The following is a 27,635-nucleotide window of genomic DNA, read 5'->3' as shown; positions in this document are numbered from 1 at the left end:
CTTACAATCAACGATGACAAATTTACGACTCACTAATTTGGCAATTTCCTACTGTATGGTTCTGAAACATGGAGAACAACTGAAGCGACAACAACAACAAAAAAGTAAAGACCTTCATCAACAGATGCCTGAGAAATATCTTTAAAATACACTGGCACGACATAGTAGAAAACACCAAACTGTGGGAGATGAGTGGGCAGAAAAATATGGAGGTGCAGATCTTAGAGAGAAAGTGGAGATGGATTGGTCACACCCTTAGAAAAGATACCAGCAACAGATCTAGGCAGGCCTTAGAGTGGAACCCTCAGGGAACAAGACGTAGAGGAAGACCAAAATGAACGTGGCGACGCAGTATACTAGAGGAAGTCTGTATCATATAAGATAAGATAAGATAAGGACCGGAAAAAGCTGGGAAGCCATCAAAAAACTAAAAAAGAGACTGTTGAGAGTGGCTTATTTTTGGTAAGGCTCTATGTTCCATGAAGAATTCAAAGGATGATGATGATGAATTTGGCTATTTCTTCTATTAAATTAGTGGAAAAAAATGATTTCAATAAAATTATCGATAGTTTGCCGGCAAGAAAGCACGTGAGATTTACTTGTATTATCTTTTTGTAAAATCGATTCTTTGCGAAATAGCAATGCTTAAATAATGAATGCACTTTATTTCGAAATGAGAAACTGTTCGCAGTTTAAAAAAAACTTTTTTTTTTGGAGGGCATCATGAGGAACTGCCGCACAGATCATCAAATACCCTAGCTACGCCACTTGTCTATGAGCAAATAGTGAGCCGTTTGTTGTGTGAACCATTTGACGTGTGAACAATTTTCTCTTATTGTCGTGAACGAATTGTGGTTGAACCTGTTGTACGTGGCCTAGTTTTCTTGTGACCTCCCTTACCGAGTGGTGTTAGTTTCTATTTTTTTCTAAATCTTTAGCGCAGGCTATTTGAATTTGCATTTTAAATTAGTTTTCAAAAACATGATAAGAATATGTCGAAATCGGATTGTTATCATCGCATTTAGCGTTTGAGATCTAAAGTTTGACGGACGGACGGACAGCAGACTATCCAAAACTAATAGAGGATTTTGCCCGGTCCGCAAAAATAATAATAATAATCTGTATTGCTCAGTACATGTCATGTGCCTTCTCGTTTGACTTCGATCAGAGTCGCTCAACTAAATCAATATAGATCTAGATCCAATTATAATAATTAAACGATTCTTTAATATTAATTGTATTTTTTTATTTTTGGAGTCTTCGAGTGTAGCTATCATCCTGTTAATGTTTTTAGCCCCTTTTAGAAGTCATAGGCTGCTGTGAAAATTAGCGCTTGTTATACGAGTGTGTGTTGTTTTGTGACATTGTGTGTGTGTACTTATGGTGTGTTTGTATACAAAGAGTCGTTGTTGAATTGACTTCATCAGTCGTTTCCTGTTTTTAAATGTCTGTCTTATTCAAAGTGACAATAATATTCTAGAATCTAGATTTTAAAATAGTCTATATTTCTTATAGACTTAAGAGATTAAATTCAAATTTATTAATGTTACATTCATGTAAGTGAACAATGTTTTTTCATTGGAATATAAAGGATTAATATGGCAAGGTCATTGCCGAAGTCAGGCTTTTTAAAATTAAACCGTTCGACTTCGACTTCATTAACAAACAACAGTTCCACTGACACTGCTGCTACTGCTAAAAATAACAAGCTCACAGATATATTTTCTCTTTCCCAAACCACTGCCACTACTCCTGGAGGATCAAAAGAATTAACATCCGTTTCTTTCAAAGATTCATTTAATTCTGCAGCAAAATCTAAAGTAAAGTAAGTAGAATCTAGATCTAGATCTAATTAATTTTAAAAATTAAACTAAAACTTGATTTAAATTATTTTATTTTAAAAATTATAGTTATAGATCTAGAATCTAGATCTATAGTCACTATTTATAGAGTAAAAGATGGGTATACCAAGTCATTGGTTTTCTTGGCTGACTCAGGCAACCCATATCATGCTCTAAAACTCTAATTGCACTAGGGAAGAATTCTTCTTCTTCTAGCCAGCTTTATTGCTGCTGAGCTGTGAGCTCTTTTGCAGACTGTGCCAAGGTAAAAGTGTGCTGTTTTCTTATTCAGCACTGCCGTACAGGGTGTTGGTTATGTTTAGCTGTAGTAGAAGTAGGGTCTGCCTAAGGCTAAGGTGGATTAGAGAGGGGCATTCAAAGAGGATATATATGGTTTAAGGTTTCATAAGGGTTTATTCTTAGGCATTGCACTAGGGAAGAATAAACATTTGTACACATTTTCCTGGGAACAATGAATGTGCCTTTATCTTTGTGTCTTTCTGAGTATTTTATTAAATTTTGTTTTTGTATTTGAAGATTATGGTTCAGTGTTTTATTTATAATTGCTACTTTACTTTTAAGTCTTCTATCCTAAAGGCTTTCTAAATTTAGTGATTTTGCTAAAGGTGTCACTCTAGTCAAATGTGAATGACGCGTAGGACGTAATCATCTTCTTTTTGAAGTATTGTCTGTATTATATAAGATAAGATATTCATTTGTTATGAATCTCACTGCTCTATTTTATGTCTGTTCCAGTTTCTTAATGTTTTCTTGAGTTGAGGGGTCTCAAACAGAGGATGCATATATATATATAATAGTCCATTATTGGCCTAATCAAGGTTAAATTTAATAACATTTTAGTTTTATGTTCTTATTTGATTTGTAGAAATTTATTTTAATAAACCCTTTGTTTGATTTTTTTAATACTTTGTCTTCTTATCTTATATAATACAGACGTTACTTCAAAAAAGAAGATGATTACGTCCTACGCGTCATGCATTTAGTCATGCATATTAACCAATGACTTTCATCAATATGGGGATTCTGTGACAGTTTTTCACTTATTATAACACCTAGGTATTTTGAGTTTTTTGTCTGTGTTACTACTGGTTTACCAAGAATAAGATAAGAGGAATTATTTTGTTTTAGTTTTTTTGTTACTCTTAATAACTGACATTTTTCTGGGTGAAAAGACATGCTCCAATTTGATTCCCATTTCTGTAATTCAACTAATTCTCTTTGTAAAATTTTTTACCTTGTGTTTTTTTTTTTTATTGTTCTATATCAGGGGTTCTCAACCTGTGAATTGCGACCCCCTTGGGATTTGATTGCCGATTTGCCAGGATCGCCTAAAACCATCGAAAATATGGATTGTTTTTTTTTGTGTATTCTAACGTTTAAAACTGGATATTTTACAAACCTTTTCCCATTTAAAGTTACTAATTTATTGTTATTGTAATTCTAGAATAGATGTTTTAGACAACTAAAACAGAATGATCTTATTATACATTTTAATAGTTGCAGCATAAGTATTTTGAATAGTTTTAAATTCATGTAAACTAATGCATACTGCAACCTTACATTTTTGTGGACTCATCTATAGATATTATTTCAATGGTGAGGTCGTGACGAAATTAAAAAATAAAAGCAATTTCATTCAATTAATAATTCGCCATCGTTTAATAGATGTTATTGAAGGTAATATTTTCATTGTGGTACAAGCCATGACAAAAGTTCTCGCACAAAAGAAAGTTGAGAAAAGAAAATATAAAGTGGATATGGTTTGACTTCAAGAGCTTAAGCAGAACTTGAAAAATCCCAGTGCGTTATTTGTAACAAAGCTCCTTAAGTTGAATCTATGTAGCCTAATAAATGCAACATCAATTTGAAACTTAACATCAGATCTTTGTCGACAGGATACCCAGATGGCTACTTTAAGGTAAAGATATACATAGGTGTGATTCATCAACGAATATTAACAAAGACACTGCCACAAGAATTACAAGTAATTAAAAGCGTAACAGCATGACTCAAATGTAACATGGCTCGATTTGTCTGAAACACTCTAATTCTTTCAAATGAAAGTTCAAATTGGCTAACGGAAATAGAAGAAAACAATATCAATATTTACATGTTGCCAATCTTATCCGATCACTATGAGCCTGACAAATAGATACAATTTATAGATTCTGTGAAAGAACATTCGTGCATCCATGTGCATGAAATTTCATCCTACCTACCAGATCCACCAGACATACTGTATACACTTGCCAGAAGTTCATTCACAAAGTATCAGAAAGTATTAACTTATTAATTGCTATGCAGAAAAAAATGAGTTTTCGTTAATCTTGATCAAGTGTTTGAAGTCATATTTCAATTTGTGTCTGTATAACGATTCTTTCTCCATTTCAAATAAATTTTCGCAAAACATGATTTTCCAGCTTTTACTACATGAATTCTAAATAAAGAATTAGACTTGATGTAGAACATAACAGTAGTTGTGATCTTGCAAAGCCTGTCCAGAGAATCGCTAGTCTGGTAAAACAGAGACAAGTTCAGACCGTCGCAACACTATTGTATAAATGTAGCTTACTTTTGCCCGTGCTCCGTCATGCTATTCACATTTTTAATTTAACACATTTTTTTTAACATGAATATGGTGAAAAAGAAATAGAAAAGTAAATAGATGCACATCTTAAAGATAAAAATTAATTTATTTGTAATGTAATGATACAGAGAAATATCTATTTGAAGAATATCATTTCAAACTGTTTCGTGATTGAACATTAAGTTTTGGCAATACATATCATATACTTATAAGATATTTCCATTTTATAACAGTTACTTATTCTTATGAACAATAATAGCTTTGCTGTTGGTAAAGAAGGGGGGGGGGGGGTCGCCGCAGAGTGGGGAATTGTAAAAAGGGTCGCCTAGCTAAAAAGGTTGAGAACCACTGTTATATATATATATATATATATATATATATATATATATATATATATATATATATATATATATATATATATGCAATCGACTTTTGTTCCTGAACTAATGACTAATGCAATTTGGTAAATCAATATAAATTAGAAATAGTAGTAGACCTAAGGCTGTTCCTTGAGGTACACCTGAGTTTACTGTTATTGGTGTTGATGTAGTTTATTTATTTATTTTATTATTACAGCTTGTTCTCTCCCCTATCAGAAAATCCTGAATCCATTGATGTAATAAACCAGCAATGCCAAAAAAAATTTAACTTTTAAGCATGCTATGGTGGTGAACTTAGTAAAATACTGTAGAAAAATCTAATAAAATAGCATCTTTTTGCTCATTATTATCTAAGCCTTATAAAAATCATCAATTAGTCTACTTATTAATTTAAGTTAACTAATATATTTGATACTAGATCTCGACTATTCCAGGGTTAGAGAGTAATCAGTACTGTGGGAAGCTGACTGGAGGTTAAGTTTCCTTTCATTGCTAAAGCTTAGATCCATTTCTTCTTATGGATATTAAACAATCTATGCTACTGTGAAACTGGAAAAAGAATATCCTCAAGATTTGTCAAAAAAAGAATGTTCACATTTAACAAGAAGAGCTTCTTTAGTACTGTCACTAAGTTAAAAGGATTAGAGGACAATGGGTCAGAAGACTAAGAAATTAAATGACAAATACATAAAACACTAAACTATAGCTTACAATTAAGTGGTCCACTAAACTATTGTTGTACTAGTTTGTAAAACTATTAGTAACTACTGTTTTCAACTGATAAATGTGTATTATTTTGCTTACCACAATAACAGTATTTAAATAAAAACTCTTTTTAAAAGTGTGCTGCATTTTGTCAGTTATATTGACATTTTAAGTATTATGCAAATACATGAAAAGATATGTAATTCATTTAATGTCCAAAATTATCATCTCAAGTCTGTTCAACAAGATATATTTAGTTTATTGTAATAATCAGCTTACTGTCAGCATTAAAGATTTTATATTTAATTAATTTATTTTTAATGTTCAGATTACCAAATCAGCAGGGATCTTGAAACTCAAAATACTACAGATCTTAGCTTGGTAAAACATTAACTCAAAAAGGCTTTAAACTAAAGTTAAACAATGACAATTTTTAAAGGCTTTTATCTATTAGATGAATTATTCGTTGACATAGTTAGTCAAATTAATATACAATCTAAAATTGTATAACCATAAAACTATAATATATTGATTTAATATGTATGTAAAATTAATGTACAATCTAAAACTTCATAACCATAAAACTAAAATTAATTTAATCTGTATGTATGTTTTTTATATAGTCACCTGGTCGTGAGGATACTCTTTAAATTGTTGTGACGATGGTCTCAGATTTCAAACCTACCCATTTCCATTCCCTGCCATCCTGCAGGAAGTTTAGACTAGGATGTAATTATCTTCATTCCTGAAGGAACACCTGAATTTAAAATAAAATATTCTGAATTTAAAACAATTCATATCTGTAAAAAAAATAAAAAGATTCCTTTAAAAAAGAAACAAAATGCCAAAAGATTGAGAAACAGATCACAAATAAGATTCAGCAGATCACCAACTTACAATCTGAAGTATAAAGTCTCACCATCTTCACCTAGCCCTTAGTGCACATGATCTGTTCAAGTCTTTCTCCGTTCCTTTCCATTCTTTCATTTTGTCTTCCCATTACTTTCTCTGACAGCCTCTTTTCCTTGCCAACCCCTGGGGATTTTGTAATATGGCCATACCGTTAACGTTTATGTCTCAAGGTTGAAAAAAGCATTATTAGCCTTTTAAAATTTAATGTATAAGTATGCTCAGTAACAACGCTTCCAGCATCGTAGTCCGCAGATCAACACTAGCAATGTCAGTGTTCTAAAATCATTTTTTTATAGTTTTTTTTTCTCCTGTATGTATTTAATTGAAAGATGTTTATAAAAGGTGGAGGGTTTAAAAAGGCTTTATTTTCTTTAGATCGATGTTCCAGATAGTAGTGACATGGGATAATGAGCTCCAAACAATCATTTTATGTGTTTTAAATGTGTTATAATTATAAAAAGTTTTGTGAATATATGAATAAATATCTTAAACAAATATTTTTTCATAATTTTGATCATAGTATATTTTCTTGATCTAGTCTAGAGCTAGAGCTGTTGTCAACAATTGGACAGTTTTCATTTTTCCAATGGTAGTGACATGGATAATTAGCTCAAGATTTCCATTTTATCTGTTTTAAGTGTGTCTTATATAAAAAATATGGATAAATATGATGTATAGTAATATAAATGTATTTATTTTTTTGGATCATAAAATTTTTCTTTGATCTGGTCTAGATCTAGATCCTGGAGACTTTTTAACTGTCAGTAAATTTTCAATTTTTTATTTTCGTACATTAATATTAAAGTAATTTTTTGTTTCATAAAAATTAATTTGTAATATATAAAATAAAAGCCTGCATTCTCCTTAAGTTCTATACCAAATTATGTATACAATATAATTTTCTAATAACAAACAAAAAAAGTTCTGTAAACTTAATCACATTTCAAAAGGGCTAAGTTATTAATTCTGTCCTACCATGAGATTTAAGCTACTTGCAATATGGGAATAAATTGACACTCTAATATCAATATACATACCCACACTAGAATAATTGGCTGTTCATAAATCCAAAATTAATTTAAGAGTTTATGGTCATAGCCTCTAGTAAACTTTCATTTAAACTGTATCTCTTCAGCACTATATAACAAAATACAATTTAAAAAATAACAATTTGTTAGTTGATGACACATAATCTTTGTAAACAGAAATATATAATTTATAGTAAATGCTTATGGATGGTAGGAGAATATTTGTAAAGACATTCAACAAATAAGTTATAGAATGCCTTTGTTGTTGAGTAACTGTTGCCATGACTTACTAGGTATCAAAAAACATAATTTGCTTCTACTTGACCTTGGCTAAATAGAGTCTGATATGTTGAAAGATGTGCCTTAGAGCTCCTTATATTTAGCATTGTTAATTTCATGCTAGCATTTGTTTTTTTATCTGTGCCTTCTTTTATCTATTTCTCTATTATATTTTTAAATAGTTCTATATTTTGCTTTGAGGTGACACAACATTATTTTTTGTTCTTATTAAAAAGAAAACAATATAATTATTTATATATATTAATTATTTCTGGTGTAAATTTTTTTTTTTCTTTTTTTTTTTTTTTTTTTTTTTTTTTTTTTGCCTTTCATGCATACTATTTTTTTTTTTTTTTTTTTTTTTGTAGCATTAGATAGCAAATTATTTTTTTCTTTTAAAACTTTTTTTCTTTCTATTGATTTTACTGTAGTGTACATTGAATTTTTAATTAAAATCAATTTTAGGAAAACAAAATATAATACTTAAATTAGGAAACTGAGAAAAGAAAAAAAAAATTTGTGACATACAATTTGTTAACATTTTCAGTGGAAATATTTAAATTTATTTTGTTTTTCATCAAGCAAATGAAAAGTTAGTTGTTTTGATTTAACTTGAAGCGAGTTTTAAAAAAAAAAATCTTGAGATAAAATCTATCCAAAATGTGTTGTTATTGCCTTATAATTCTTAGGACTTTTATTCACTGTCTCTACTTATTTATCATGAAATAGAGTGTTCACTATTGCCTAAAAGAAAAAAAAAAGTTGTTTTAAAAATATTGACATAGCTTTATTTTGGCAAGGGGGTTCCACAATATATTTAATAGAGTACTCATAATTAGTTGGAAAGACATAACTTAATTCTGACCTACAAGCTAAATGTTTTTTTCCAGCTTATCATACCAATGTGAGTGTTGACCATTTTCCAGTTTGGCTTGTTCACATTTATTTTTATACTGTTTCTTTAATGTATTAATATTTTATACTATAATGTAAGAATGCATGTTTCTCACGTAAATTTTAAGATGAGTTGTCATCATCAAAGTAAATATTTCATTGTCATCATCAAAGTAAATATTTCAATTATTAAGCAACAATATTAATGGCTCTGTAATACTTGTTAATAGATTAGTTTTATATTGTAAAGCCTTGATCCCTTGATCATGTAAAATTTCTCAAGCTGAGTTATGCATACATCTGTAGGTATTCAGAGAATATGTTGAGGGTGCTCACACACTTTTCCTCTATTGTTGGCCTCCTTTAGTTGTAGAACGACTATGGTTCATCTCGCACACTTCCTCATGTGGCTGTGGAGCCCTATTTTGAAGAGACACTCCCATCCACAAATATCGCAGGTTAAGGTGGCTTTTGCTTCGGTGGTAGAGGAGCTGGCCATTTTTCGTATTGTACGTTTTTCTTCCTGAGCTGAGACCCATGTTCTTTCACTGTCCATAGCTTTCTTGGTCACTGTCTCTCTCCATCTGGTGCGGTCTAGAGCTATGTCTTCCCAATAGTCAGTATTGATGTTCACTGATTTGAGGTCCCGTTTTATTACATCTATGTAACGGAGGTGGGGGCGACCAGTTTTTCTTGAGCCAGTCATGAGTTGTCCGTAGAGGATGACTTTTGAGATGCGATTGTCCTCCATACGGCGAACATGTCCTACGGAGACATCGCAAATGGAATGAGTTTAGTTTTCTCTCTAGCTTTGCGTGGGTGGTCCATGATTCACTGCCATACAGTAGTGTACTCATAACGCATGCCTTGTAGACTTCCATTTTGGTCACTGTAGTGAGCTTCTGGTTTTCCAAAACTCTTGGCCTGAGTCTAGCGAAGGTCGAGGCAGCCTTCCCTATGTTTTTTTATCTCCTCTTCTAGAGACAGGTCATCTTGAATTGTGGATCCCAGATAGCAGAATTCATTTACTGCATCCAGCTTGTTATCGTCTATTAGGATGGAGGGTGGTGCTGTAGCAGATGGTTCCATAACTTTTGTTTTCTTCGTGCTAATAGTTAAGCCTTATTATTTACAGCCTCGATAGAAGCGGGACATTAGTGACTGAAGTTCCTCTTGTGTGTGTGCCACTACCTCTGTGTCATCCATGAATAACATATCTCTTACGAGTGTGGTTCTGATTTTAGTTTTGGCCCTTAGTCTGGCAATATTTAGGAGTTTGCCATCAAATCTGGAATGGAGATAAATGCCTTCGGTGGATTTGTCAAATGCGTTGTGGATTAGCAGTGAAAATAGTATTCCAAAGAGGGTTGGGACCAGGACACATCCTTGTTTAACTCCGCTGTTTATAAACTTTCGGAGCTGGCACCGTTGAATTGCACTGATTCCCATCATATTTTGGTGGAAAAATATTATTACATTTAGTAGCTTGGGTGGACTGTAAAATTTTAAAGAGGCCACCTCTGCTGACTAGATCGAAGGCCTTTGTCAGGTCAATGAAAGCAATATACAAAGCAATCCTTTGTTTTCTGCACTTTTCCTGAAGTTGGCGGATGGAGAAAATCATGTCAATCGCAGATCTCCCTGAGTGAAAGCCGCATTGTGATTCTGGATAGACCCGATCAGCAAGTTTTTGTAGCCTGGGAAGTATCACTCGAGCAAAGACTTATACTTAAGAGGGAGATTTCCCTGTAATTGTTGCAGTCGCTTCTGTCACCTTTGTTCTTATACAGTGTAACGATTTTAGCATCCCGCTGGTCTTGTGGCACAGCACCTTCTTGTGGACTTGGTTCCGCAAGGTTGTTAACGCCGGAAGTGGTAATGGTCTTAAGCCCATCATTACCTATAAAATGCTTCCAATGGCATGCGTCACACTTTTCCTAAAGCTAAAAAACTAGAAGCTTTGTGTGAGAATATTGGAAGAAAAATAAGTAGTTGGTTGTACTTAGTTACAAAAACTTAAAGAGGTTGGGAGGTTACTTTCTAGAAAAAGAAAATTTTGGAAAATACAGGGCAGTGGTATAAAAATGTTTATTTAGAATCTTCCTAGTTAAAACTCAGTATATGGACACACATTCTTTGCTGAAAGCATAGTTTTTTTTAAAGCTTAAACATTGTCTTCTAAGTGCAAATATGTCAGAACTAATCATTACTTTAATTACATTATGGAATCACTTAATACCAGAATTGAGATGGACAATGGAAGTGTATGTACAGGTTTCCCCCAGCTCAACACTAAGCCTAGCCACCTTTTTTTGTTTTACTTTACAGAGATGTAATCTACTAATTGCTACAACTGGATGAAATCTTTCAATCCTGAGGGGAAAATGCTTTTTTTTTTAGAATTCCTTTCTGGGTTTGGTTACTTCATTCCGCTGTAGCCATATAAACAACTAAAATCTTTTAGACTTAAAATTGAATCTTTTTCTTTTTCAAGGGGAATTTTGTTAATTTCAAGCACAACTTTTTTTTTTCAAACAAATATCTTAACACTATCTCTACTAGCCTTAAAATTATCCTACTAGTGCTTTGCTTATTTCATAACTAATAGGCTTTACACGAAAACCTTTTGCTTAAAAGCCTTACCAAACATGCTTCTAATACATGCAGCTCTCACTACTTATGTATGCGACAAAATAACACGTTTGGTGGGCTGTGAACTGTAGTAGTTCTCTTTTTTAGTGGAACTTTTCTTATTTATTTTTTGTTGTTATTGTTTAATTTTTTTTTATTTGGAATTTCGTTAGATTTATTCATTAAAAATATATTAGGCTTCAGGGAAAACACATTTTAGTGCAGAACTAATATATTATTTATTTGACTTTTTGAAAAAGAAAAATTAAATTGGGTATAAATAACTAAATAACATTTATGAATAACTTCACGACATTTATGAATATGATTGGTAAAAAATATCTTCTTGCAGCATGGATACCTATGAGATCATAGCTGCTTCAAAAGTTAAAATGTTGTTTTAAAGGAAATAATAAAATAACCTGTTTGCTTCAGACACAATATTTTCTATTTTTTTCTTTCCAATGCTCAAGTTTAATCATTGAAATTTTGTTTGTACACGAGTATGAATGAGACCAATGTAACTAACAAAATGTTTTAAACCCATCTTTTAAGTTCTTAACAACCTTGATTTACTGTTCTTTTATCTCGCAGAAGTCCTATTATTAACGTTAGTGAATTCTTCACTTCAAGAGATAAGATAGAGTATAGTGAACAGCTGCACGCCTCATTCAAATTAGAGAATGGTCACAAAAGTATTGAAGAGTTAACTTGCGATGAAATAGATGACATGTAAGTTACGTTGTCATTTTTTAAAAATAATCCTTGGTTGTTGTTACAAGAGTAAATGTGTATGTAGATTAGGATTAGGACTGTATGTGCAATCAACTTGTTTGTGCTTGTCTTCTTGGGAAGGAATCCAGAAACTTAAGTACTATGTTTATTTTCAGATTGCCAAAGACAGACTATACCTATGCAAGAACGTGAGTTACCATAATGATTCTCTTTCAACAATAAGGCGATGATTCTTTGTTAATAATAAGGTTTTATTATTGAAGTAGATGTTTAGTCTAATCTAAAAGAAAACAAAAATATAAATTAATTACATTTAGTTCATTTAAAAAGTACTAGAATTAAAAAGATTTTTGTTGTTGTTGTAAGAAATGTTTAAATATAAACTACAAACTGTGTTGTTGTTGTTGTTATTTTTAAAGTTTAAGGCATTTTAATAAAATATTGTTCATTGTTTTGAATGATATGATGACATTGATAAAAGCAACCAAATAAATTGAAATTTCAAGTGAACATAAAACCAAGTTTTTGTGCTAACCTAAGCTTGGAGTCTAGGACATTCTTCACTTTTTTTTTTTGTTGCCTTATTCTTGATCTCAAAATTTTTGGGGTTATAATTTCCATTTGGTTCATTTCTGATAATATATTATATGGCTGTCTATTCATTTGAGCCAAGTGTTGTACTCATTAGTCAGATCTCTGCAGGGAAATCTTATCTCTGGCATTAGGCTAAGTAAAAATAAAATGGCCTTAGTTTCTGGTGCTGACCACATGTTGACTATAAACCTCCTATTAACAGCTGGCTACACAATTTTACTCACAGAGCAGACAGCAAACATCATTGGTTTGAATCCCAGTGTATTAATCTGGGTCATTTGCAACCATCTTCCCTAAGCTCTTTTCTTCATTGTGCTCTTATTAAGTCAGAGTATTTTTGTAACCTCTTACTATCACTAAATTACAAATGTATCTTCCTTTAAAGTGCTGTCTGCCATTACTGAAACTACTTTGGGATCCAGCGTTACACCCAATAAGAACCAGCGTTACACATAGCCAATAAGAAAAGATTCCTATTTTTTTTTGTTTAACTTATTTTTTTAAGGAAGTACATTACCATTTCAGAGCCACCTACAGCCCAAAATACTTGAACAAAAAGTACATCAGCCCAAACATGTCTAGAAGAAAAATTCATGGTTCCTCCATGCTGGCTCTGAGTGATGATGAAAATGATGATACTCATGACAGTGTGTTTATTAATAAATATACCATCCCTGAATATGGAGCACCAACAACAAATGTGAGGATTTTATTATTATTCAAATTCTAAACACATTTTTCAGTTCAACTTTTTGTGGAATTATCTTACTTTCATTTTTTTTTTTAAACGATAGTTTGACATTAACCTTTTCAGTGCGGTGTTACTGTCAGGTAGTAACTTCGCAAGCCTTGGTAAGTGAGGCGTTACTATCAGCATGTAACTTGTAATATAATCATTTTTTCACTATCTTTTTTAATGTAAAACTTTTTATTTCTTTTTTTTTTTTTTTTTTTTAATCCAGATGTGAGAGGGTGATCGTTCTTTGTTTTTGTTGTAAATAAAAAGGCAACATTGTATTAGTGGTTCCTCTTTTTTAGTTTATTTCACGTGTCCTAAAAAAAATGTAATCATTACAATTTTTTTAGTGCATTTATTCATCTTTTATGATATTTGAAGTGGTAAAATGTGTTTAGTTTTGTGATTTTTCAAATATTAATGGGTTAAATCTTTCATATAATGATGCTTTAATTTTTTTATTTTTTTTTTATTTCCTTTTTCCTTGCTTAAACTTAATAAAAAAAAATATTTTCTTGAATAATTTATTTTATTTATTACACTTTTATAGCCAAGTCTTTTCCTTTAAATAAAATCAAATATTTTCAATAAAATAAAAAAGGGACATTAGTTTAGTAATTCTCCCCCCCCCCCCCTTTTGCAGATTTTTTTCTTCCCAAAAAACTAAAAATAGTTCACGCTGAAGGAGTTTATTAATAAAATGACTAATGAAATGATAGTTTTTGAAATTGTAAACTCTTAAATGGTTGATAATTTTTCAATATTTAAAAAAAAATAAAATACCTTTTAAGTAGAATTTCAAGTGCCACAGTGTCTAACGTCTTAGTTGCCAAATTAAGATGAACTCCAGATAAAATCAGATGCCCTCATTACTTACCAGGAGATATTTATAATGCTGGATTGACTCTTCTAAAAAGTATTGCCTACCAATGCTAACATTTCCTATCAAGTGCTCCCAACTAGTCAGCTTTTGTTGTACATAATGCCCCATGTTCTGAAACATTGGTCTATTTTATACATGTTTCTATCAGTTTGCTTTTATGTTTCTTTCTGTTTAGCCTTCAACAGAACCCACTGGCACAGTGGCATCACATATACAACATGGTAGCAAATCCAAAGGTAGAAAAATATTGACATCTACGCCTATACAGCCTCATGGAGACCACCATATCTCAGGTGTGGCACTGCGATACAAATATTAAATGTATCTATTCTCTGTATGCTTCAGTATCAAATAAAGTGTAATTTTTAACTTCATATTAAGCATGATATCACCTCATTATTGCCCTTGAAATAATGATCTCTCATCACCTATTCTTTATATGGCCTGAGTATAGCAGAAGATTTCTAACATCTTGATTCCAATCCTCTGAAAGAACGGAAGCTTTGGTTTGCCTGACAAGTATGTTCCCAATTGCTCCAACATTTCAACTGTTCCTTTAGAGTTGAAAGCTGTTAAACATGGCCTAAATCTCCCACAAGGCAGTGGGGATGACACTATGCAAACCTGAGACCATTGAGACTGCAGTCTAGAGCGCATACCACACAACTAGGCAGCCATTATTTTAGTTCAAGATTATTTAAACCTTGAATCATATTTCTTTATATTGTTTTAAAGAAAACATTTTGGCATAGTTTTATGTTTATGAATTAATTCAACAAAGAAAATAAAGTTTTAAAATAATTCTCTGATTTCAGCTCATGACCACTATTATGAAGGCATGGTGCTGCGTTCAGGAAGTCATGTCAAAGGACAACGTTTTTTAAAAGACAAGCAGAGATTTGACAAAGAAACTCTTACTAAGATAAACTTTGACAAAACAGAACAAAGTAGACTTGACAAAAACTCTGATGACACAGCCTTCATTCAAGCACCAGCAAGTACAAGGTCATCCAAAGACCTTGGGGATTATCATGACATTAACTCATTCTCACACCAAAATAGATCTCACAACGTAATAACTACCATCACAACAACCACCACAACTTATGAAGATATGGAAGATGAATCTGATGAGAACAAACTCAGAGTCGACCAATCAGACACAGAAAAAAGGAAACAAAAGAATCAAGAGTACAGCCATGAACAACCTTTGCTGGTTGAGAGGAGATACGACCAATCAGAACAGTTTAGAATGAACAAACAGAACAAAGCTAATGAATATTTAAGTGATCCAATGTTTCTTAAAAGAGATGGAAAGAATCAGTACAGGCTGAAACATCTTTATGGTAAATATTTGTTTTGTTGAGTTTCCTTTTTGAAACATAGTTGAATGTATTATTAGTTTTTTTATTTTGTAATTCTTATAATAAACTGTAGATAATATTTCAATGAGAGCTTTGGCATAAGTACAATATTTCAATGTGTGGGAAATAAAAATTTGTTGGTAAATTTAAGTCTCTGCAGTCTTCTGTAGGGGAGGCGCGGTGGCTGAGTGATGAAGCATTAGGCTTCAAAACTGAGATCCTGGGTTTGAATCCTGGTGAAGACTGGTATTTTTAAGTTCTGAATCTTATAGAGCCTCTGAATCCACTCAGCTCCAATGGGTACCTGACATTAGTTGGGTGAAAATAAAGGCAGTTGGTCGTTGTGCTGGCCATATGACACCCTCGTTAACTGTGGGCCATAGAAACATATGACCTTTACATCATCTGCCCTATAGATGATAAGGTCTGAAAGGGGAACTTTACTTTTTTAGTCTTCTGTAGATGAGGTGTAGTGGCTGTGTGGTAAAGTGCTTGACTTTCAAGCTCAGGAGTTTTTAGGTTCGAGTTCCAGTGAACACAGGGATTGTGAATGTTGGTATTTTTTTAGGAAACCCCTGAGTCCACCAAACTGAATTGGATACATGACTTGAGTTGTGGATATTAAAGGCTGTTGCTGGCCACAACATCCTCATAAACATCGTCCATAGAAAAAGATGAGTTTTATACCATTGGCCCCCATGCATCACAAGGTCTGAAAGGGGTACTTTAATTTCACTTCTTAATCTTCTGTAGACTTTAGCTAACATGATGAATACTAATTACAAAACTATGTGGATTCCATTTCACTGTGGACTCTCTGAAAATGAAAAAGCAGACAAGCTAACCATAGCTAGCAGAGATGAGCGTCAGACAGAAAACTGGACATTACAGTCTGTTGGAACACCAGTACCATGAAGGACATACTTCAAACTTACTCTGTGGGACTTTCCTTTGAAGAAGCTTATAACTGAATCTGGCTAGAAAGAGTTTTATTGTAAGAGAAGCTTTCAAAATATAAACACACAAAGTAATGGTCGAAATCTGCATTAGAAAGTTTGATTGAAAATAGAAGTCAGATGAGAAATAGGTTTTTAGCTTGAAATGTTTTTTAGGCTTAGCATTATTATTATTGTTTTATTTGTTGAGTTGTTCTACTCTTCAACATTTTGGTTTTCCTTAACCAAACTAAGAAAAAAAATATGTTTAAACTATTCCATTTAGATCTTGTCAATCTCTGACTTGAATTTTGTGTTAAGGTCTTTTTTAATTTTAATTTTTTATGGCTTTTTAAAACATGTTTAATTTATTTCCAATCATATTTTTATCCCCAGGGTTGGATAAAGATGAGGATATATCAGGTAAATAAGCTACTGTTATTGCTTATCAGCATGCTATTATGAATAGACTTGAATACATTTTACAACCATATTGATGTTTTTCATTTATTTTTTCCTTAGCATTTTGTAAAAGCGAATTAATTGTTGTTGTTTTTTTTAATGAAGTGCTTTATTATAAACACAATTTAGCCAGTTCTAAAAATGATGTTTTTCTGTATTGTGTAACTTGTTGATGACAAATTTTTCAGACATAGATGATACAGATTGGGGAGCTTCTCACACTGCTAAAACTGCTACTAGTGGTAGCTCCAGCTCTACTGACACAGTCACATCGCGGCAGACTGGCTCTGGTGTGAGACGGTCTAGTGGGCTTAGTCCCCAGTATTCCAATAGAGAGAGGTTTACTTCCACATACACAGGTTCATCTGGTGCCAGGAGAACACCATGGTATCTGTTGATCACCACATTCTTCACATCTTTAAGTACTGCTATCTCAGAGTCTGTCTCAGGTGAATTAAAAAAATGTGTTTCTTTAAAATAAAAACTATTAATAGTATAGCAGCACAAGAAAACAATATTTTTAATGAGAGAAATTAGTGAATTAAGACAAGTCTTGACTATGATATGAATCATGAACTTCCAACTTGGCAACATCTTCTAGGGGCTTCTTTTCATTTTCTAACCAAATCTTAAGATTTATAAGCTAGTGTAGTACTATACAATTTAAAAAATGTAAAAAAAAAATATCTATTAATATATATATATGTTAAATTATTATTTTATATTTATAACACAACTTGTAATAAAAATATATTTAACAAATTAAAACTAATGAAAATAATTATAAAAGTTGAAACTGTCAATGACATAAGACTAGTATTTAATTATTTAAATGTCCCTTAATTCAATCTTTGACAGGATTTGTTTTTTTTTTTTAATACATTATATCACTGATATTTTGTTAGTCTCTTCTAGTTTTTATCTAATCGTTGTAGCAATGAATAGATTTACTCACTTTCTTAGATGTATAGACTTAGAAGGAAAACTCAAACCTCTGCTGCCTTGTAGCTATACCCAAACATGGGAAAAGATTGGGAGGCAACCGGGAGGATAAATCAAGAGCTGGCTACCCTTAAAAAGTTTGCAGCAGAGCAGAGCCTGGGAGTCGATGATCCCAAACTGTATCGGCACTTGCCGTTCCTTTGGGTATGTTAGCTGCATAAAGAAGGGGAACTGCCGCGTGTACGACATAGTTCTGACCATAGCTAGTGCTCAGGCACTTCTATGAGATGATCCCTAGTCACTTCGGGATTGAAAGAGGACAAAGAATTAAAGGATTTGATCTTAGACTGTTCAAATGAATGATTCAGTAAAATAATTGTCTATATCTTTGATTTTATTATGAGTGATTCATAAATAATGTCTATATCTTCAAGGTGCTGGTTTTGATCAATTTGTCAGTTCAACAGCTAATACTCTGTCTACTGTACTAGCACCAGTGCGATGGTTGCTTAGACCATTGTCATCCTTAGCTAGCTGGCTAATTGTCCAGTCCTACACTTTACTTCTCTGGGACATTCAAGCTAAACACAGGTATATTTATATTTGATATAGTGCTGTTTGAGTTTTAAACACACAAACAATCATTCTCAAAATTCTAGTTGCCACAACTATCAAGATACAATTTGCCAGAATTCTTAATACTAGAGACAGCTATAGAATGTGCTGTGCAGCACTAGGTTTCAGTTTCTAGGGAGAAACTTTCCTATAAAAGGTTTTTGTAATGAGTATTATTCTACCAAGCTGTTGCTTTTTTAATTGTATTTCTCCATTTGGTCTAGCAATGGTCAAAATATCTAACTTATTCACTTCAAAGATTTACTGAACTTTGTGATGGTAATATAACCCTTAATGGCCAAAATACTTGCCAACTCATTACCGGTGTCCTATTTCATCTTGAAGGCTAAAGATCTGTAAAAGTGTTACACTGGCACCTCAATACAATAAAAGTTTAACATTGTAGTATTTTATATTCTTTAATATAGAAATACTGATACAGGTTTCATTGTCCAATCATAAGTTGTTTTTTTCTTTCTATTTTTGTTTTAAATTCAGAAAACGTCGAGGGTGTTGTTGTTTGCTGCTACCATTGTTGTTCTTGTTGCCTTTGTTTCTTTTAGCAGGTTAGTAACTTATAACTTTGGAATGTTTTCATTCAATAGAACCTTCATTATCTATTTAGCTTCGCACTCTACATTTTGAACTGTTTTGTTAAGGTTACTATCTTCATGATGCCCAGCAAAGCGCCTTCAATTTCATATCTGGTGCAGGTCAGGTCATTGGGTCTTCATTATCTTACCTGTGGCTGACCACCAGCTCAGACAGCAAAGCTGTGTTCAGAGAGGTTTGTCAAGTACTTTAAGTACTTAATTAGCATACAGCTGACAGTAACAACTGTTCATATTTAAAAACTATGCTAACATTTCTTATGAAACAGTTGAATGATAATTAACATTTTATATTTTAAAGGTTCCTGTTCCTCCTGTACCAGTTGCATACCAAAGTGCAGACATTGCCCAAGTCAATATGACACATATTCACCAATACATTCAGCAAACTGTCATCCAGGCAACTGCAGGCAAGAGAGATGACAGACCAGTAGGATTAACCAGAGAGCAAGTGGAGGATATTGTGCAAGTACTACTATCTGCTCAGATGAAGGGATTGACCATTGACTTGAATGATAAAATAGAATCTTTCAAGGTATTGTTTTAGTACTATCAGTGTACAGTTTTCTAAATCAATTAAATCACTTTAGACATTAGATTTGCTAGTGAAAACATGGTCTGTCAAACAAAAAGTCTTATATCTAGCTTATTAATATCTTTAATCAAGTTTTTTTTTAACATGTGCTTGAATCAGAACTATTTATGACATATGAATAAGGTCGAATATGGCCTATTGACCTTTTCATTTCATAGGAAGCTAACCATTTTTTTGTTTTATGGTAGTGAAGTACTTGACTTTTAATATAAAGTCATTTATTTCTATTTCATACATTAATTGAGAATATTAAAAGTTTTTAAGTTGAAATTTATTTGTTATAGGTTCTTTTAGCTAAAGATGATGTGACTCTGACTACATTAGAAACTAATCTCAAAGGTCTACAAGATGAAGTTAAACGTGCCTCAACTATTCAGCTGGTATGCATGCATTTGTTTTCTCAACCTAAAACAAAAACATTACTGATATTGTGAGCTTTTACTTTTTTTTTTTTTACATTTTATTTAGGCAATGAATGAAGGCTTTGACAACCTGAAGAAATCTTGGGAGAGGTAATAATCATTTGGTTATTGCATGAGTTATTTTGACCTCCATTTAAAAGAATTTGAAAGCTTGCATAATTATTATGTTTACAGTTCCCAGTCCAAAGATTCATTAGATTGGCAGGCTGCATTTGAAGTGCAACAACAGAAACTTCTTGATCTGTCTGCACAAGTTGCCAGCTTGTCTTCACAGAATGCTGCACTCACAGCTTTGGTCAGCAATTGCTGCAGAAACAACACATTGACTGTGGACATTGTACGAGCGCAGACTCTAGCCATTTTGTCACAGGTAGAATTGTTCTCACTCTATCCACTGTAGCCATTGCCATGTTTACCTCATCATCTCACCATAATGCATTGTAATTATATGGAAGAAGGATTTCATTGGTTTATATCATCTTTGAATTTTTAAAAATAATCTAATGTAGATGGGAACAGATGGGAACGGTCCACTTGCAGATCTAGTGAACAAGGCTACAGGTCAGTTTGTTGACAGATCAGAATTGGATGTGAAGCTTGCAGCACTATCTTCCCAGATCATGGACAACTTGAAAGTCATGCTGGCAGCTATGGAAAAGGAATCAGAAGTAAAGAATGAAACTGTGGTTCAGACAGCACTTGTTGGTGGCTTAGATGAGATGGTAAGTATAGCTTGATTAATTTAATAATTATTCACGTTTCTTTCTCTTTAAAAAATATATTTCTATTTTATTTTGCAGTTATTTTTTTTCATAAAAAAAAATATTTCATATTAACTCATTAGCTACTAAGCCCATACCTAAGCAGCATCTCTCTAAATACTAAGCAAAGGGAGGTAACTCCAAAACATCAATAGACTGACTTTACAAAATATATTTTAAAAAACAAAACATCTATCAATAACAAAAAATACTTCTAAAAAAAGAGAAATGGATGACCTTTAAAATGATGTATAATTTGATAGGTTTTACAAGATTAAAACAATAAAAACAACAGGTAAAGACGAAAATTTGTTCGAGTGCCTGATTTTTTGAAGACTGGTGGACCCCCCCCCCCCCCCCCCCCCCCAATCAGATCTGTAATTTTTGGTAATATTTAACATTTACCCAAAGACCAGTAATGTTTTTAAGTAGGAATTTAGTAGGCCTATACAATAAACATTATGCTTATATATAAAATCTGTATATGTCTTGAGTATTTACTGATTTTCACTGGGTGTGCGTGAAGCCCTTAGTTGCCTGAACATGGCATCATGCTGATGTGGTTCTGCATGTGTCTCAGATTTCATGACTTCTAGCATAACAAAGTAAAAGTAATCAAACCATTGTCCAAACCAACGTTGTGAACACCCCCAACTAGATCTATTTCATCAAAAGTTTTCATGTGGTAAATAAAAACTGTTCAAAATATCAGTCAAAGATGTTGAAGATTCATTGACGCTAGATCCAGAATAGTCTAGATCTAGGCTAGATGATCGATCTAATGTTTACTTCACTCTCTCTCTGAATCGGACTAGATCTAAGTCTAAATGTAGCGCTAAATTCTAATAATCAATGTCTTGATCAATATCAAGTTCATTATTAGCTGTATTTAGTGTATTATTTGCGATAACGGGTCTAAAAATTGAAAGGTCATTTAGAAAATGGCCTGTCCAGCTAAGAAAAATCGAAAAAAAAAGTCAACAAACTTCGAAGGCCCATAGAAACTGAAGCGAAAGATGTAAAAACATCCGTTTTTTTTTAACGAAACGATCTATATTTCTACTTTTTAAAAAACCCAGCCAGCTCAAAATAACACCACGCGTCGCGCAGGAAAATGAGAGCTACGCAAGTCACCCTGTATGTGTGCTGTGGCGGGCGCATTTGGGCGCATTAGTACTGAGGGGGGAAGGGTTATTTGGGCGCATTAGTAGCTAATGAGTTAACATTGACACATTAAAAATGTTTTGTTTGGTTTTTTTTTTCATATAAAAAAATATTTTCTGTTGTCATTAAAAGATTAAAAATGTGCTGTTGTTTTTTCAGACTGTGAAAATTATTGTAGAAGAAGCATTGATTCAGTTTAGTGCTGATCGTGTTGGCATGCCTGATTTTGCCCTTGAATCTGCTGGTAATTCATCATTTGGTCTGGAGCTAATTTAATTAGAAGCTGATTTATTTAATGTCCAGTTATTTGCATTATCTTCTGTATTCAACAGGTGGAAGTGTTTTAAGTGTGAGATGTTCTGAGACCTTCTACAAGAAAACAGCTCTAGTTAGTGTCTTTGGTATTCCTCTATGGTATACATCCAATTCGCCTCGCACAGTCATACAGGTAAGTGATTTAGAACATCAGTTGTCATTCTTGCTGTTGGAGAATGTGTTCACATGCTTTGTGTGTGCTGTGCTAGTTTGTTTCATGTATTAAAAGTCATGCAAGGTGGACATTTGGTTTTGGTTTAAATGTTTTAATATGCCCATAATAAGAAAATAATGTAAATACTTATAGGTGTCTACATTTAGAAATAAGCTTTCTCATTCTTTTATATTCAACTGGTCATGTGGTGTGCATGCCAGATTTTTGTCACAATAATTCTTACTTGCGCCGATCCCCCAACATCCTGCAGGTCTAGGCTAGAACATCATATTCTTCATTTCTGAAAACTTGTCAAACAAATATGTAGCCTACTATCAGGGATCACTTGTATGCAATTAGTGATTTATTTATATTTGTATTTTCCTGCACTGTGTGTCACTTTATATTCATGCTTCAGTTAGACAGTTACTGTTTTTCCTCAGCCAAATGTTAACCCTGGAGAGTGCTGGGCCTTTAAGGGCACCTCTGGCTACTTGGTCTTGCAGCTCTCCCATCCCATTCAGCCGACAGGATTCACATTAGAGCACATACCCAGAAGTTTATCTCCTAAAGGAGATATTAGTAGTGCCCCTAAAGAGTTTACTGTCTTTGTAAGTTTTACATTTAGGAGCTTCTTTATTTAAACAGTGTATGTTTTAAAATTAAAATATTTGGAATTCAGTCTAGCAGAGATAATCATTTTGTTTTTTAAAGTAGATATTTGTAAATAATTAGATTTTTAAAAATACTGTGGGGCCTAATATTGTTTTATTTATTTTTTTAAGGGTTTAACATCAGAAAATGATTTCCAAGGCATTAATTTGGGCAACTACACATACCTAGATAATGGCAAACCAATCCAGTTTTTTCCTGTTCAGGTCAGTATAACTAGTTTATGCCAATTTCTGCTTCTGATTAAGTTAAACTATACACATACATTTTTATTTTGCTGTCTTATAATGCTGAAAATGATATGCTCTGAGGTTGTGAATGTTTATAGCCTGATGAAAAATTATTTGACTAGAATTTAGATTTTTTAATTTTTTTTTACATTTTTCTCCAGAATCAAAGTCCTAGAATCTTTCAGCACATAGAGCTTAGAATTCTGAGTAACCATGGTAACAAAGAATACACATGTATTTATAGATTCAGAGTGCATGGCTTGCCTTGAAAATTAAAAATTATAAATAGCAATAGATCTAAAAACTGTTTAATGTTTTATTTTTTGTATGTTGAGTTTTGAATCTTTTTTTTTTCTTTTATATTATTGTATTCAACACAGATTGTTTCATGTCCTTTTTGTAACTCCACCTTTTTACAAGTATGTTGATATTAAGGACATTTTTTTTCTCTCTGGTTGTGATTATTGATTGTGTTGCCCTGTACTTGTATATCTGCTGCTATAAATTAAAACCTGACAATAATTGTAAATTTTTCTTGAACTCTGACACTATAATATTGTGTTTTGTATGAAATCTTGCCTTCTCAATGTGTATCATATAATGGAAGTCAATTACTTTTTCATTTTATACTCTATTCAATATCACTGCCTTTGTCATATAAGCCTTTAATGTAGATGTACTTTCTTTTGTTGGTAGAACAGTGTAGATAATTGTTTTTGTGCAAAACTTAATTCCTTGAATTCTAAGTGCCATTATATCATATTGAAACTTTGTGCAACACATCAATATGTGGTGATGGCCCATGGTTTATTACATAATATAGTATTGACTGATATATATATAAATATATATACATATATTTAATTAATTTTAATATAGTCAATAATAGTTTCAAATTAATCTAAAAATACAAATAATTTATTTAATATTGTACTCTTTAGTTAGCTAGCAATATATCAGTAATTACTCATTTAACAGAAATGACTTTCTAGTTTTCAAATGCACTATGAATCAATGTTTAAATTTGAAGTACCAGTAAGTTTGACTTGTCACTATTATTAGCATAGATAATTCTTCATGGGAATTGTCATTAGTATTTTGAAATTAATACTAAGAAAATGAAATGTGAAATGCTTGATTTTTTTTTTTAAATGCATCTTAGGATTTCAGTATTTAAAAAAAAGAAATGACATTTATAACACCTGAAATCAGCTTTTAGTTTAGTTTAGCACAATAATTTTCTTTTCTCACAACTGTCCAGAAACAGCTTTTATCTAAATGTACCCCTCTGTAGTTTTGTTTTGTTTTTTTATACATTATAATGTATAACTTTGAAATAGTAAGAAATATAATCAAATTTAATGTAAACGTTTTTTTTTAATTTTGTAGAAGCGTACAGAAGTATAGTAATTATATAAAGGTCTTAATTTTAATTATCTTATAGAGTTAAGATGTACTGAGTATCCTCTGAACCCAAAGCACTTTTACTTTTTCAGTGAATTTCATTTATATTAAATAGTTATATAAATCAATGGTGAAAAAAAAAATGTTCAAGAAATTTCTAGGCTGAACTTATTTGAGTAAATAATGTACATTCTCATTATAGATCTTTGCATTACGATGATTTTTATTTTGTGATAGTCTTTTGTTTAACTTTATTTTGTAGATCTGTGAATATCTTTTTAATTTTTTTTTTTGCTTAATAATTAATTTATTGCTGTACAATTGTACAAATTATTTAATTGGTACTTAGCTTGCTTACAAACAAAATATTTTGTTGTCATTGTCATGTAAATCAAATAAAACACTGTAGATTAAGCCATGTATCTTTAGAAATTTTCTGTTCATCTTCAATTTCAGTACAAATTCTAGTTTAATTAAAAATGGAAACCACATTTTAAACAAGCCAAGATTTGTTTTAAAAGATTTATTTAATTCATAAAATATTGTATCAAAAAGTTATTCTTTTTTTTTCATATTAGTGTCATTCCTAAAATAGTTGTTGCACTCGTGTATGTAAAAAAAAAATCAAATTGTATATTTCTCTAGTTCTTTTTTTTTCTCCCAAATTTGATCTATAAAAATGTTAATAACATTCAGTGAATTCAATTCATTGCATATTGATATCAACAAGAGTAAAAATTGGCTAAGTGAAACATCTAGATCTCCGTTAAAATAAATGTATTCCTTGGTCACTTTTGCTTGTATATTTGTGTTTATAATTATTGAATAGTAAATTGGTGGCATATTTGTAAATCAAGGCAATAAATCCCACTCATAGTTGGAGATAAAACATAATAAAAATGTATAATTTCATTTTTTCCTTTGCTACTGAATAAGTGGTTTCTTAGCACTACCAGCCTGTCAAAATACTATTATGGTTATTAGTAAGTTCTCTTTCAAGAAGGACCAGCATTCATTTTTTATTTATATTTTTTCAATGATAATGATCAGCCTTTGAATGCTGCATCTTTATGTTAATCTAAACTTGAGTATTTTTATAACTCTGTTTAAGCTAGTTGAAATGAGCAGCTTTGCTTCATTTTCTTGTTTCTAAATCCATAAATCTAATTTTCAGTGCCCTGTGTTACAAACACAAAAATTCAGATGAGCATTGTTGAATAGAAGTTCAGTTATAACTGTGCATTGATGGTATAATGTAGTTTAATTATCCAGGACAGGAAAACACCTTATCAATTGAAAAAGATGGCACTTAAATGTTATAATTTTACATTATATCTGCTTTGTTTGCATTTATTGTTTGCCATAGTTTAGTTTTCTTGAAATAGTATTATACAATACAATTATTATTTGTATAGACATTTATCCCATCAATGTATTTCTAGTGTAAGTTAAACCTGATGGAAAATGTTTCACTAAAACCACATTTATAGGTGTAAAATAAACATAAATCTAGGGTTTTGTAATCATTTTCATTGATTAGTTACATTGACTAATCTCATATTGGTGCTTTTTTTTTATATTATTTAATCCTAAATCAATAATTAAAGCTCTTGATATTTGTATCTTCTGTTCACTTTTAGGTTAACTAAGCTAGCAAAAATTCAAGCATTCTCTCAGAGCATTTGATATTTTAAAATAAAGATCTAAAAAAAACACACACACACATATATTTCCAACAAGCAAATTATTTGAAACCTTTTATTTAAATGTTTTTTTATTAGTATAGCATAATATATAATACATTTACATTTTCAACAACTTCAAAAAGAGCAAGATCAAATAAACATTTCAATCTTGAATTCAATCATATTTTGTTGGTTTTTTTTTTTTAATCATCATTATGTTTGAAAAATATGTCTACACAATTTCATTTATTTATTCCTTGGCATCAGTTATTCCTCCCAGACCTATGGCAAATGTAGCTTCATTTTCTGGCAAATCAGGGCTGTCGGGAGAAAAGAAAAAAGTTTTCAAATAAGATACTAAGTTCATTGTAATTAAATATCTCTCTCTGGATCTAGTAATTTCTTAACATTAACAAGGTCAGAACTGAACCTAAACATTTTATGAGATCATCAAAAATAAAATGAAAAAGATTCTTTATAATACATTAAGAAAACAAGGAAAGATTGGCTGAGATCATAAAAAGGGAGTTACAAAGTATGAAGTTTAGATTCACATCCATTTCAGTATTTTTGCAAAGCTTATATTAACTCACTCTGTTTGTCTGGTAAAAAGTTTGTATGTTATTTCTCCCACACCCTATCTCAGATCAAGATGAAATTTTGCACAATTATTTCTTCTACCTGACAAAACAAGAATATAAAAAAAAAATAACCAGTTACTTAACTATTGGTAATTATTCTGTTTGGTATTGAACAAGGGAATGAAATAGTTTAGGATATTACAGATCTGATGGCGTGAACAAAACTGAATGATGGACAGATTTAGCTGATGACGTTGCACTACTCGGGGCTACAAATAAATTCATACAAGAAATGGCAGAGAGCCTAGATAAAGAGGCATCCAAAATTGTCAAAACTTGAAGAGTTGAACAAGTTCACATACCTTGGCAGCATCATAACAAACGATGGGGATGCCTACCATGATGTAGTGTGCCGAATAGGAAAGGTAGGGAGCATTTTCCAAAGGCTGCAGCCTATTTGGACAGACCAAGCCATTAAACTTGAGACAAAAATACAC

The 27,635-nt window shown here is 31.8% G+C and overlaps 2 protein-coding genes across 6 annotated transcripts in view; one reads left to right on the top strand and one right to left on the bottom strand.

The window, feature by feature from the left end:
• Positions 1–1,280: 1,280 nt before the first annotated feature.
• LOC106079623 (SUN domain-containing protein 1-like) lies at positions 1,281–26,739 on the top strand. Of its 2 annotated transcripts, XM_056019322.1 has the most exons (22): positions 1,689–1,825; positions 5,863–5,915; positions 11,873–12,010; positions 12,169–12,201; positions 13,133–13,307; positions 14,402–14,519; positions 15,042–15,572; positions 16,922–16,948; positions 17,176–17,436; positions 18,364–18,520; positions 19,043–19,110; positions 19,204–19,331; positions 19,457–19,690; positions 20,035–20,130; positions 20,219–20,262; positions 20,347–20,542; positions 20,682–20,894; positions 22,257–22,341; positions 22,430–22,545; positions 23,010–23,177; positions 23,352–23,444; positions 23,630–26,739. In XM_056019322.1, exons 5-22 carry the CDS (start codon positions 13,182–13,184, stop codon positions 23,735–23,737), a joined length of 2,769 nt encoding a protein of 922 aa, XP_055875297.1. In that variant the 5' UTR covers positions 1,689–1,825; positions 5,863–5,915; positions 11,873–12,010; positions 12,169–12,201; positions 13,133–13,181; the 3' UTR covers positions 23,738–26,739. The 2 variants fall into 2 exon arrangements, with proteins under 2 accessions (XP_055875296.1, XP_055875297.1); XM_056019321.1 differs by lacking the exon at positions 5,863–5,915 and having other exon boundaries at positions 1,281–1,825.
• The window catches only part of LOC106079613 (meiotic recombination protein DMC1/LIM15 homolog), a 20,197-nt gene continuing 18,588 nt past the window's right edge, over positions 26,027–27,635 (bottom strand). For all 4 annotated transcript variants that reach the window (XM_056019323.1, XM_013240804.2, XM_056019324.1 and 1 more), the window contains exon 14: positions 26,027–26,877. In XM_056019323.1, the coding sequence (XP_055875298.1) occupies positions 26,808–26,877 (70 nt within the window). In that variant the 3' untranslated portion in view covers positions 26,027–26,807. The remainder of the gene's footprint in view (positions 26,878–27,635) is intronic.

Source organism: Biomphalaria glabrata, chromosome 2, assembly GCF_947242115.1.
Source record: "Biomphalaria glabrata chromosome 2, xgBioGlab47.1, whole genome shotgun sequence".
Taxonomy (NCBI): Eukaryota; Metazoa; Mollusca; class Gastropoda; family Planorbidae; genus Biomphalaria; species Biomphalaria glabrata.
The sequence above is the reverse complement of the archived record's forward strand: the minus strand, read 5'-3'. Positions and strand labels throughout refer to the sequence as shown.

Bases quoted from the DNA above. Each gene is read 5' to 3' on its own strand.
- LOC106079623 (XM_056019321.1), top strand. From the start codon at position 1,599: ATGGCAAGGTCATTGCCGAAGTCAGGCTTTTTAAAATTAAACCGTTCG. The intron at 15,573-16,921 runs GTAAATATTTGT...TTTTATCCCCAG, and splicing joins CAGGCTGAAACATCTTTATG to GGTTGGATAAAGATGAGGAT. The intron at 16,949-17,175 runs GTAAATAAGCTA...CAAATTTTTCAG, and splicing joins TAAAGATGAGGATATATCAG to ACATAGATGATACAGATTGG.